At 48.7% G+C, this 13,857-nt stretch overlaps 1 protein-coding gene across 2 annotated transcripts in view; it reads left to right on the plus strand.

The window, feature by feature from the left end:
* The window catches only part of TGFA (transforming growth factor alpha), a 109,680-nt gene that overhangs the window by 87,697 nt on the left and 8,126 nt on the right, over nucleotides 1-13,857 (plus strand). For both annotated transcript variants that reach the window (XM_082426120.1, XM_082426121.1), the window contains exons 4-5: nucleotides 10,533-10,682; nucleotides 13,461-13,570. In XM_082426120.1, the coding sequence (XP_082282246.1) occupies nucleotides 10,533-10,682; nucleotides 13,461-13,570 (260 nt within the window). The remainder of the gene's footprint in view (nucleotides 1-10,532; nucleotides 10,683-13,460; nucleotides 13,571-13,857) is intronic.

The raw sequence follows: 13,857 nt of genomic DNA on the forward strand, positions 1-13,857 counted from the left end.
ATTTTTTTTTTTTTTTGATGGGATTATTTTTGATCGTAGCCTGGTCATTATGGAAAAACACTGGCCCTGAAGGAAGGGTGGCTTCTCGGCCTAGATCTCAGGAAGCCTACCAGTGCAGCAGGCGGAAGGCCCTCTCCCCTCCAGCGGTGCCCGGTGCGGGGACCTCAGGCTGCCCCGGGCCGTGCGATGGGAGGGATCTTCTTTGGAGAGAGAGAGGGGAGTTCTGATGAAAAGTGTGTCAGAAGTTCAGTTTTTCCACCAGATCAGGGACTGTTGTAAACTCTGAGAGCTGGCAGCCTTGAGCCTGGGTCGGCAGGTAACCTCACCTGTGGCCGAGCCCCCTTCGGCTGGCGGAAGCCTTCTGAGAGCAGGGGGTGGTGGCTCCCTTCTTCTGCTCAGTCTAGGTCCCAAGCCCCGCTCGTGGCTCAGGGAGATCGCTGTCCATCACATTTACACACCATTACGTGCTGGTGGTCAGGAAGACCGGCTGTCTCTCTCCCCACTCACCCTGTAACTATTGCTGTTAATAATAATGGTCAGCTCTCTGTAAAAGCTGTAACTGTGTGCCGGGCCCGGCTCCCAGCTCTCCACATGCAGTGACTCATGGAGTCCTCCCATCCTCCCAGCTTCCCTCTCAAGTAGAGATTCTTGCCTTTATTGTGTAAATGAGAAAACTGAGGCTCAGAGAAGTTAGGCGACTTGCCCGGAGCCCCAGAGCCCATAAATGGTGGAGCTGGGGTTCAGTCCCATCAATTCCAACCCCGAAACCCATGTTCTCAGCTGTTGCCCCTGAGGGCACTCTGTCTCAGCCTCACAGAGTTCACCTCAAATAGCTCTTATTTCCAGGAAAGGTGTTGGCACCTTCCCCCTGCAGGTAAAGCTTCCTCCAGAGAAAGGTCAGGGTCATTCCTACACTCGTTACCCTCAGCACAGACTCTCAATGAATCCTTCCCGTGGGCCGAGGGCAGGATCTACAGAATCAGCGGAGACCCTGCTGCAGTGTGGGAAAGCTGACCGTCTGTGGGGAGGCATGGCCACGTGAGCCTTTACCGCCTCTTTACCTCAGTTTCCCCGCTGGATCTTGGCGGCCCAGGGGTGGTATTCAGCCCACAGGCGTGTTTCATACCGCGGTAGATGAGTCTGCCTTGTTCTTTGGTGGTTTTAATTAGCTGTCCACATTTTGGAAGTCAGGTTTTACATCTCCAGGCAGACGCCCAGCTTCTCTGGAACACAGCCTGCCCCCTCCAGTTCCCCAGTTTCCACCTCTTCCTGCTGCTCCCCAACACTGAAGCCAAAGTCGGTCCCCAGTCGTCCTGTTGCCTTCTCTGTTCTGCTCACACCAGCCTGCTTTGCTCACTTCTGCCGCCACATGAGCTTGTAAGCTCAGTGAGGGCAGGACCACGCCTTATACCTTTTTGTATTTACAGTACGTAGAAGAATGTTCTAATTCATTAATTCCCACCAGACCAAAAACTGTGAGTCCATGCAGAGGAAGCAAAACATGCTGTCCCCACTCATAGAACCACCCCAGCTTTAGGGAGCTGATACACTCATCCTTGTCAATAAAACTGACATACCTTGAACTGACATACACGGCCTTACAGGAAACCCACAGGGGCCCAAGATTATAGTCCGAAAACAGGGAGCTCTTTCTAAAATACTGTCATTCTTAAGCTTTGTTTTCCATAAGAACAATAGTCCTTAGGTTTCCAGAGAACTAAAATGACGTCTCACACTAAAATATGAGATAAGGAAAAAAAGTTAAAACAAATAACTAGTCAGAAATCACCAAAGGCAGTCACACTAAAATATGAGATAAGGGAAAAAAGTTAAAACAAATAACTACTCAGAAATCACCAAAGGTAGTGAACATTATCCTGAAACATTTATGCTTCAGATGAACCCTAGATTGTATCTTTGGTCTCCCTTTAATAAATCCCTGCTAGGAGCCAACCACTTCAGAAAACAAATAGGGAAAGAATTTCCAAAGGTAGTAAGCAAAACCATAGAAATGCAAGGTTAGGACTCAAATACCGTTTTTTTCCCTGAGGCAGATTCTGCAAACCTTTGGTCTGCTGCCTGCAGAAACCTTCAAACAAAGGAAAACAGTTGAAGGAAGCCACCCAGGTGACAGGTTTTCAGGGTTCCAGTGTTGGCAGCCAGTGACAACTCATCAAAGTGTCTCACCTATCCAAAAAATGCCCCTCGGTGACTGAACTCACTGACTTTCCCACAGCAAAGTGTGAAAGCACATTGCTGTCAGCCAAGGAAAACATTCCACCTGGCTCTGGCCACAGTACATTCCAGTGGGATCTGAACAGAGGCAAACACCCAGAGAGGGGTGACCGCCTTCAGTGCGCAAGCAGACTGTCTGTGTGACCAAGAACACGCCTCCCGAGAGATCAGGATTGGGAGTGGTTTTCTTGTTGGTGCTTGAGCCACTTTATGTAGATCTACTATCATCTCAATAACCAGCAGGTGGTGGGGTGTAGGGGTAAGACGTTAGGACATCACCCACCCACAAGTCTGGAGGAAGTGCACGCCCTCTCTCTACCCCCAGAGGAAGCAGGTACTGAGGGTCACAGAGCAGGCAGGATAACACAGCAGTTAAAGGCATGGATTTGGACATCAGACAGATCTGAGTGACTTAGCACCGTCAAGCCTCAGTTTCTTTGTGTATAAAATGGAGAGATTAGTACTTCTCAGGATTGTAATGAGGACCCAGTGACCATAGTGCATGCAGAGCTTTTGCTGGCCAAGACAGGAGCCACTAGCCATGTGTGGCTATTTAATTTATTTAATTAAAATTTAGTTTTTCACAGAAGTAGAGCCACGGATGTAGGAAACAAACTTATGGTTACCAGGGGATACGGGGGAGAGGGATAAATGGGTAGATTGGGATTGACATATACGTACTACTCGATTTATAAAATAGACAGCTAATAAGAACCTGCTGTATAGCACAGGGAACTCTACTCAATAGACTGTAATAGCCTATATGGGAAAAGAATCTAAAAAAAAAAGAGTGGGTATATGTATATGTATAACTGATTCACTTTGCTGTACACCTGAAACTAACACATCATTGTAAATCAACTATACTCCAATAAAATTTTTTTTTCAGTCTCACTAGCCACATTTCAAGTACTCCGTACCTCTAGGCAGCTAGTGGCTGCTGCATTAGACAGCACACATACAGACACTATTTCCATCATTGCAGAAAGTTCTTCTTAAATTTATTTTTTTATTGAAGTATAGTTGGTTTACAATGTTGTGTTAATTTCTGCTGTACAGCAAGGTGACTCAGTTATACATATATATACATTCTTTTTTATATTCTTTTCCATTATGGTTTATCCCCGGATACTGACTATAGTTCCCTGTGCTATACAGTAGGACCTTGTTGTTTATTCTATGTGTAATAGTTTGCATCTACTAACCCCAAACTCCCAATCCATCTGTCCCCCACTCCCCATCCCACTTGGCAATAGACAGGTCTGTTCTCTATGTCTGTGAGTCTGTTTCTGTTTCATAGATAGGTTCATTTGTGCCATATTTTAGATTCCACATATAAGTGATATCATATGGTATTTGCCTTCTCTTACTGACTTACTTCACTTAGTACGATAATCTCTAGTTGCATCCATGTTGCTGCAAATGGCTTATTTTGTTCTTTTTCATGGCTGAGTAGTATCCCATTGTATATATGTACCACATCTTTATCCATTCATCTGTCGAATCATCACGGAAAGTTCTATTAGCACATTAGAGAATATTGAAGCCCAGTTCCTAGCAGAGCATAAGAACAGCCGTCATCAGCACGATCACCATTGTAAACAGCACATTGTTACCATCACCACAGCTGAAGGATCCAAGTCCTGCTGAAGAAGCAGTGAAAGTTGGGTAGACCATGGAACCTAGGGCTGTACGAAGAGGAAGCCCCTACTCCCTCCAGCCCACTCCTCCCAAGCACCCCAAGCAGAGAGGTTCTAGGACTTGTAAATCCAGTTCTTGAAGCCAAAAATGGGTAAACCCAATACAGGTGTCCTGCGACTCAAGTGGCCCCACTCCCACCCCAGCCCTATGGATTTTCTCCGTGTTAAAGGCAAGTTGGTATAAACGTTTTTCTAAAACCATGGTCCCTGGCCCTTGCTCACCTTGGTTCTTGGCCCCCATATTAAAAACTTTATCTCGGGACCTGTGCCAAAAGGCGTGGCTAAAAATCAGAGCACTAGCCTCCTGCCAGAGAGTACACCATTGTTTATGAAGACAGTGTCTCTCAAGAGCCTTGAAAATGCTCCCATTCTTTTATTTACATTTTTGGCACTCGTACAGCCCTTCCTTTGTGTCAGGCACTTCACAAGATGTTAACTCATTTAATGCTCATAGCTCTATGAGGTAAGTTTTATTACTATCATGTTTTAAGGATGCAGAATGAGTGCCACAGAGAGGTTGAGTAACTTGCTCAAGATCACACAGGCATTACGTGGAGAATGGGATTCAAACGAATGAAAGTTTGGCTCCAAAGTCTGTACCATGTTGTGCCCACTTGCGGGATCCTGTCCTGAGGAAGTAATCTCAAATGCAAACAAAATGTGTACACAAAGATAATCCCCTGGCATTGTTTATGATATCAAAATTGGATACAGCCTAAACGGTAAGGGTTCAGTGAAGCAAGTCGTGCATAAATTACTTTACAACCATTTTAAACAACTTCTGCAGTTTTCTAATGACATAGTAAAATGGTGAAGAGATGTTAAATGAGAAATTGATGCAAAATCGTATTTTTTAAAAATCTTAACTATGTTTAAAACTACATAGAAGTAGTCCAGAAAAACTCCTTGTCAATCAGACTGCCATTTGAGGTGGTAGGGTGTGCAACAATGTGGACTTTTCTTTTCTTTGTCTTTCTTTTCTATTATATTGTGATGTATGTTCTTTCCAATTTGCTTAGAAACATTCTTTCTCTAGTTGGAGAACATTTTCCTTAAGAAAAAAAAAAAAACACTTATAAGAGCGCAGCTCTACATGCATTATCCTATTTCTTTAAAATTTTAAAAGGCACTGTGAACCAGGTACAAAAAGGATTTAGGGGAAAAACTGAGCAACTGGACAGGACTAGAAGGTGGGAAAGCCCTCAGCAGAGGAGAAAGAAAGGCATATCATTGATCATTTAATTCTTGTTAAAATGAGGAGGCCGAAGCCACAAAGTTTGCTCCTAAGAAAAGCACCAAAGCAACCTCCAAACTGAATCAGTAACAAAAATGAGAAGGTCTCAGGGACCCGCCTGGCTGGAGCCCATTGCCTTTCATCTTCAGCCACGATGGCTCCTGCAGCTCAGACAAGCTCCTTGCCCCTCCTGTGCTACACTCTTTCCTTGCTTTCTTATGTACTTCTTTCTTTTTTATTCTTATCTGGGGGAAACAGCCTACATGTGATTCCAGAGCCTCATTTTCAGAATTATGAAGACAAAATCAGCATTCCAGAGTCTTGTGTTTGACGATATCCACTCTCGACAGATAAAATTGAATGGTCAAATGTTATAAGAAAATGTTCAGGCTTACACATGTGCCATTCCCCTTCGTGATAGAAAGATTCCTATTTTGCTCAGATTCCTTTCTTAAACAGAGGTGCCACATCTCCCATTTCTCCTGCACCTGAATGAGAGGGCCCACTGTACAGCTCCCACCCTGGGGAGATGCCCAGAGAGAGATGGGGAAAGAGAGGAAGGAGAAGAGGGAGGGGCAGATTTTGAATTGTTGGTTCTTGATTCTGTGTCCTTAAATGACCTTGTACCTCAGTGGTTCTCAGGCCTGGTCGCACATTAGAGTCACTTGGGTGCCCAGACCAATTGGATGGGCACCTCCAAGGGTATGACCCTGGCCCTGGCATTCTCCAAAGCTTCCCAGGTGATTCTAATGTACAGCCAGGTGGGAAGCAGTGCCTACCTGAGGTAGAGACAGCAGCTGAGTCAAGCGTGATTTGTTTGTGACCAGGTGAGGTGACTTTTCCCCTCATTGTGTGACTTATGCTAAAATAATTACGTAATTAAGTCTAATATTAGTAGAAGCTTGGGAAATTTTTTTTTAAATGTATGTCACCAAACCTTTTCTTGCTCCCCCCCTAGTAAAGATCAACTGAGAAGCATCCCTGTATTACAACCGACTGGGGAGAAGAAAGGACCTCCCTCCACCCCAAGGCCAGAAAGTCTAAATTGTGTTCTCAACTTTTGCTGCCCATTGGAATCATCTGGGAGCTTTAAAAATGCTGATGCCCAGGCCTTACTTCCAGGGATTCTGATTTAGTTGGTCTGGGCTGTGGCCTGGACATCAGGATTTTTTCAAGCTCCCCAGGCCATTCCAATGGGCAGCCAGAGTTGATTTCACTGGTAAACCTTCACGGTGGCTTTCAACTTGGGCTTCATCAGAATACCCTCGGCCTTTTCTTTAAGACACCTGGGCCCCATTTTCAGAGAGATTTTGATCTGGGAGGTCCTGGGAGAAGCTCAAGTATCTGGACCACAGGCTGTTCTGCCTCCCAGCTGCAGTTGGGCTGCTTGGTGCTAAGACTTGCTCTTCTTGGAGCTCACCTAGGCCCTGACCTGGAGCCTCGTGTATGAGGCAGCAACCCAGGTGCTCCCCATGCCTCACTGGGGAAGTTTTCATTCAGAAGCAAGCTGAGCTCCCTAACTCAATGAGACTGGGGTTTAAGTGTTTACAGCTGTGACACTAAGGGGACAGAGGCATTCTTTTTGGCATGAAGACTTTCCTAATGGGAAAGACCTCTGCCGGGGCAGTACTGAGGCCAGGCTGGTTGTAAAGGGCCCAGGACACACGTGGCAGGAAGAACATGGAAAGTCAGCAAAATGTGAACCAGCCTAGGGGATTATCTTCCCTAGTGAGTTAAGACAGCACTGTTTGGGGGCATCTTTGCAACTTGCTACACCCACAGCAGGAAGACCTCTTTATGGGGCAATCAGCCACCCCTCTTCCTTTTTGCTGTGCAGTTTGTGAGTTTGCCATTGAATCACTATCCCAGAGTAGCATCTTCCGGATTAATTTGCATTACCCCAGAAAGGTCTCCTTCACAGTTGAGATCCTTAGGTTTTTAACTCCCGAATCTGCCTGCCCCCATCTGTAAAACAAGGTAAATAGCAGCCCCGACCTCACACGCAGTAGTCATTGTTGGGATTAACAGAGAGAATTCATGTAGGAGTTTAGCACAGCCTTCATTGATAAGACAATGTAATTAGCACTAAGCTCCCATTATTTTGTTTTAATGGGATTTCTTAGAGTCCCCAGCATTGATGTGTTAATTCATAGGGTTTCCAGAACCTAGCAGTTGAGGAGATGTTAGAATCCTCCTCTCCCAGGGCCTGCAGGTTGGAGTAGGAACATCTCTAGCTGGGTGAAATTGCCTCCTGGGGTGCTTTTCCTATAGCCTGGACCTTTCACGAAGAGCTGTGCAAATCCTCATCACACTACCCTGCCCTAGGAGGAAGCAGACTAACACCCAGCTACAGAGAAGTCTCACTGGCTTGACTGCAACTCCTGGTTAGACATCTTACGATCCATCCCAAAGCCCAGGCTCCCCAACCCTCTTCTGTTCTATGCTTCACCAGAGTTTTTGTAGAGCTAGGTCTTGCCTGCAGGAGCCTGGAGGCTGGCCTAAAGTGAGGCTGGTGGGAGAGGCAGTCAGAGAGGTGGGCATAGTCCTAAGGGCCTTCAGAGAAGGAGAGGCTAGGGAGATCCACAGAAAGAGCTATGGAAAATGGATGGATGGATGACTGGGCGAATGAATGAGTGAGTCTTTAAATTATATCTTCTTGGAGAATGTGGTCTTTGAGATGGAGTTTGAGGAAGAAAGTGAGGAATAATATTCCAGGCAGAGAAGGTGGCAGGAGCTGAGATGGGCAAGGGGAAGGTAGTCATTCATTCATTCACAGGCCAACATGTCCTGAGTGCCTATGTGCTGGGCACTAGTTTAGTTGACATTGGGGGTGGGGGTGCTTCTTGGGTTGGCTGAAACCTAGGTGACTGGAGATAAAGTAGAGGGGGTGGATTAAGGTCCTGCAGATAAGGGGCGTTGGATACCAAATGGAGGAAGCCCGCAACCCAGGTGGGAGCCATCCGGGTGCAGGGTGAATATTCAGGATGGGTTGGAGGAGGGACCCTTTGCAGGATTTGCTGTAGACACCCCCAGCTTCAATTTGTGCATCACCTGTGCCTGTTGCTTATCGCCTCTCAGTCTCAAGTTCAGTCCACCGTCAGCTTCCCCCTAGTGGGAAGGGGCCAGCGCCTTGTATTCTCCCCAGCCTACAGGGTGAGCTGTTTCCTGAATCTGCCCTCAAAATGATTTTCTTATTAAGACCAAACAAAAGCAAACTTGCCCCTGTTTCCTAGCCCCCAGTCATCGCCCTCCTAGCCAAAGTCTGTGAGAGTCTGTGTTCTTATTCACACTTCTGTGGTCCAGATCCTTTTTCCAACAAGGTCTTCTTGCCAGAGCTCCTGCATCTTCTTTCCTCTCTGGAGCCTGCTCTCTCCTCCTCGGGTCTGTAGAGAACTCTACATGGCATTTTCCATCCCGGTTGGCCCTCCCCAGCTTCCTTACTAACTGAAGACTGCAAACCCTTTGCACCCTTGTGGAACCTAAAACCTCAAATCTCCTTTACACTTTCAAGATTGGAGGCTAAACCAAAAGCCAGATTTAATCAAGAGCTGAATCTGCGGCATTCTCATCACAATCCCCAGATAGTTTGCAGGGCCAGCAGCCCTGCTGAGTCAGCGAGAACCCAGACCCTGGGGTCAGCAGACCTGGGAATGGATTTCTCTCTCTTCCCTGGCAGGGTGGGCCCAGGCAAGTGACTTGGCTTTTCTGTGCAAAGACTAAATGAGAAAACATGTGTCAAATGTAAACTAACCTCTAACAGAAAAGCAAGTTCAGACAAAAGAATTCAAACTAAAGAATACCTTTAAAGGAGGTACGTAACAGTTGGGCTTTGGGATAAAGAGCACCAATGAGAGACTTTTCCATTAAGCAGCATTAAAGACAGAAGCCATATGTTCTGGTATCCCAGGTTGTAGCCTTAAGCAGCCATTTTTGCAGTATCTCCTGTTTGCCATAACCTTAAACCCATACAGTACCTGAAAATGATTAAATTTGTGCTAGCATTGAGCAAAACCTGTACTCCAGGAAAATGCACTATATTTGTCCTGTGACTCCTTCTGGCACGTGGGGTCTGGCAGCCCACGAGCCCAGGTTTAAGGGAATCACAAATGCAACGCCCCTGGGGCTGGCCCTGCACAAGAACGGGCATACCAGGACCCTTAATCCCCCTTCATTTTCCTTGCTCTTCCAAAGCCTTTTAATCGAAAAGTGAAGGCGACAGTCTGGCTATTTCATAAAAAGGTAGACTCTTAAAAAAAAAAAAATGTTTAACTATCATTGTCGTGTCTGAAGGGTGGTGGGGAGGAACAAGAACCTTTAAATCCAGTGTGATGTTTGGTGCAAGACTGCTCCTCAAGGAAGTCCCCTGTGGGAAGGAAGCTATCCCACCTGAGAAGGCAGTGGTGATCAAACATTTTCATTACAATAAAAAAGTCACCCCAGACAAAGGGACTTGTGTGTAAGCTAAGTATCTTCTACTGAGAAGAATCATAAGCTTGGTGGGAAAAAAAAAGGGCCTGCATCAGAAAATGACCATCGCTTGCTTATGCCTAGAACATGTCCTGAGGAATCACCATGCAAGAACCCCTTGTGGCCCCAGCCAGAATCTGGGTGGGGGGAGTTTAGCATAGGTGAGAGCTACGTGGAAGAAGCAGCTTCAGCCGTCAGCTCTTAGGAGGAGGCCACTACTGAAATGATTGACACCAAAGGGTCCCTGAATAGTAGCAATACAAGTAATACTACCACCTTGTGTTGGTATGGCCCTTTACAGGCTACATGCATGTTCATAAACATGCATCGTTTTGTGCCATTACTAATCCTCTAGCGGAGAGAGGCCAGCTGTTATTACCAGCTAGCGGTGCTGGCCTCTAGTCCAGTACATGCCCCACCTGATAAATGTCTGCGGAACTAATTAAACTTGATGAAGAAGATAAAAAAAGCAAACCACAGTCTTTGTCTCCTGCTGGTTTAGCATGTTGTCTTTCTCTCATCACTAGGAATTCTGAATACACACATTTAGTTTAAAAATAACCTGGATTTTTATGAACTGCCAAAATAAGCTTCGTGTCTCGGACACACTTGCCGCCCTCCTCACTCCCCCAGGATTTGGCACGGTTACCGTAATAACGAAGTGCCTCAGTGGCACCTTCCCCTCAGATGATAAGCTGGTGAGTTATCCCTTGTTCTCCAAACAAGAGGAGCCTGTGCAGGGGAGTAGGAGCAATTTTGCTGATGCCTTTGCCTCCAGTAGCAAAGGCTGGAGGGGCCCCTTTGGGCTTTTCCCCTCCGGCTCAGCCTTCCTGGGGAGTGGGGAGAATGAGCCTTCTGCCTGGAAAGCACGCTGATGTTCCTCCTATCTCCCTCAGCTGCCACTCTGGGTACGTCGGTGCACGCTGTGAACACGCGGACCTCCTGGCCGTGGTGGCCGCCAGCCAGAAGAAGCAGGCCATTACTGCCTTGGTGGTGGTCTCCATCGTGGCCCTGACTGTCCTCATCATCACGTGTGTGCTGATACAGTGAGTCTTTGCTACCCCTGAGGCCGGGACCCCCACCTGCAGGCCCTCCCGGGGCCGTAACAGGGCCACCTCGACAGTTTACTGCTGTGATGTCTGATTAGTGTTAGCAAAGCAAAGAGGAACGTTGGCGACAGCCAAGCTGTGTGAAAGGCACACATCCTGGGAGGTCCCCAGCACGCGTCCTGGGAGGTGCCCCGTTGGAAGCAGAGCCAAAGGTGCTCTCTCTCTGCTGTGGGCTTGGAGCCTTCACCATTGTGATGGGGATGTGCAGGGGGTCCAGAGGGAACTAGAAACGGCTCCCAGCCTCCCGTGGGCAGTAGCGGCCTCGCTTCCTCTCCACAGAAGGCACTTCGCGAATCCTAAAGCCACTGTTGCTGTTATGACAGGCCTCCCCCTTTCTCTACTTCTCTGGCCTCTTCCTCCTCCTCCGAAACTCAGTCTCTGCCTGACATCTTCCAGGAAGCCTTCCTGAGCCCTAGACCAACTGAGCCCTTTTCCAGGTGTTTCTTAGCCCCCTTTGCTTGCCCGTATCTCCCGACTGGACTGCTCTGCAAAGGGAGAGACGCTAGGGCTGTATTTCCAGCATCTGGCCGGATTTATTCCCAGGAAGTATCTGGAGACCTCTAAGTCACAGAGCAAGCCCTCAGAGTATGCTACCTAATTGGACACGCACAAGAAATCGACAGACCGGCCAAAGGCTGCGGTTAGCTCAGCGTAGAGTAGATCATGGTGGAAACAGTAAGTAGATAGGCCCCTCTAGCCAGGCCTGGAGGAAGCAGTGCATGTTCCCACAGGAAGCCAGACTTGAGCCCTCTGGGGTTGCCTGGGTTTTGGACAGATAAATAAGAGTCTCCTTCCCGTTTGTTTATCGGCTGTTGCTGTTGGAGCGTCTAAAGCACACGCTCCTGGTTCTAGGAATGCACGGGGTGCCCCTAGAGCCCCAGCTTGTTGACCTCCTGGATCAAGCCAGTGTTAAGGGTGAGGGATGAGGTCTCAGCTGGGCTGTTCTGCTCCCATGTGTCCTGGGAAAACATGTTTGCAGGTGGTAGACATGTTTTCAGGCTGGGGCATAGCTCAGGTTCTGCTACTCGTGAAGACCCCCGGGGGAGCAGGCGCAACCTAATGCCCACCAGCCTCGATTCTCATGGGATGTGGGGGCGCCCGTCACTCCCACAGTCCTGTTTCTGTGGCCAGGAGGGTCCCAGAGCCGTAGGAGCAAGAGTCGGTGCCCACGTGGGCCTCCCCAGGGGGAGAGAAAAGCTAATTTTGCCATATTCTCTGAAGACAGAAACAACCTAGGGTACCTCTCTGATTCCCAGGGAGGAATTCCCAGGGAGGCAGCCATCCCATCTCTCCTCTGTCCTTTCCAAGTCCATCCTTGCCAGAGATCAAGTTCAGAATCCCTGAGAGACCAAGTCCCCTCCAGACTGCTGGTTGCCGGGGCACGGGGTCCCTCCTGAGTGGCAGAGTTGGTTGGGACCAGCTCATCCCATGCCAGAGGGATCTAGAGGCCTTGATCTCACTGCCCTGGGCCATTCCTGTCTGGGTAGTGACTGGGGCAAGCCCTCCTGGCTAGGTGACAGCAAGACAGCAGTCACTGATAGATCTGGAGTCCAGGCCTAGGTCCCTCCCGCATTGGGTGAGCTGGTCCCAACCCGGACTCTGTGGCTCAGGAGGGACCCGGGCCCGGGAGACTGCTCTGGCCACCCATGGCAGAAGCAGCTTGGGCAGAAATGTCGCAGGGTCCCTTCTCAGCTCTGCTGCCCAAAGATTCAAGGGCTCTAGTAACCTTCCTGGGGCAGTGCTGAGAGGGGCTGGGGTGGGGATCATGAAATGTCACCAGGCTCCAACAGGGAAGCACAGCAACAGGCTTGTTTCCTCATCTGTTTCCAGACTCATGTCAGCCAGGAGACCCCTCCCAGCCCCAGACACTGAATGCATAGGTTACATATACCTTAGGGTTAGAATGAGTGGAAACAGTCCTCCGTGGTATCCCAAGGGAAACAACCATCAGTGTCTGTAGGTAATTAATGTCTTAGTGCTTTCTTTTCTGCCCTTCTCTTGGGGTCTCTGGTTCTTTTTTCGTGCTAACTCTGCAGACCGTTCATTCCTGCCCACAGAGGGAGGCCGGAGCATTCATGGTCCTGATGCTTTAGGACTCCAGGTTTTGGGTTCACTGAGAGGTCGAGTTTGCCACGACTAGAGAATGTTAGTCCTCAGAAAAAGATTCGAAGCCACGGAGATGCATGATTTATTCTTTCATTCCTTCCGTGGGTCCATTGCAGCCCACCCACAGTCCCAGCTTTTCTGCTGGCAATTCCTGATGGATGACCCCGTCTCTAGCCCTCCCAGCCCTGGCTAGCCTGAAGTGGCGGCTTTGGCCCAGTCCGGACAGCGATTCTGAGGCTGCTCCCGCATTTCTGGAGTTACCCAACTGCTGCTTTATGGAGCAAGCAGCCGGTGGGGGACCGGTCCCCTCTATCAGCTGGAGCCAGGTACCTGCCTGCCAGGTTACCCTGCCAGCCCAGAGCAGAGCAGCCGAATGGGGCTGGTCCTCTGGGGTGGCCAACAGGTCCTCTCACAGGTGGCCAGCTCCTGCCCCAAAGGCCACCACCCTGCAAAGCCCTCAGCCCCCTGCTGTGTCTGTCCCTCCGGAGGCACCATGGGAAGGCTGGGTTAGAGCCCAGAGCTGCCCAGCAGGCCCCTCGGGCAGACGCTGCACCAGCTGGGCACCCCTGCCAGGTTCCTGCCAAAACCGTGTTCTCTGCATCTTTGCAGCTGCTGCCAGGTCCGAAAACACTGTGAATGGTGCCGGGCCCTCATCTGCCGGCACGAGAAGCCCAGTGCCCTCCTGAAGGGAAGGACTGCTTGCTGCCACTCAGAAACAGGTAAGAGGGCTGCCTCAAGGAAAGGCCTTTTTCCCTCGGGAGACACTATTGGGTAGAGAAAAGGACCACCTTCTCCAGGTCAGGGCAGAGGTTCTTGGAGGATGAAGCAGAAAGAAGGGAGAAAAAGAAGAGGATATTCATCCTACAGAGTCAGGTTTAGCTTATTCTAATGTGTGTTTTACTCAGAAGGGAGCTCTTTTATCCTTACTGGTGACTGTGTGACCTTTAACAAGTAACTTAACCTCTCTGAGCCTTGGTTTTCTTGTTAAAAAGATGTTGTGCAAATT

This window comes from Balaenoptera physalus, assembly GCF_965194825.1.
Source record: "Balaenoptera physalus genome assembly, chromosome: 15".
NCBI classification, from domain to species: Eukaryota; Metazoa; Chordata; class Mammalia; order Artiodactyla; family Balaenopteridae; genus Balaenoptera; species Balaenoptera physalus.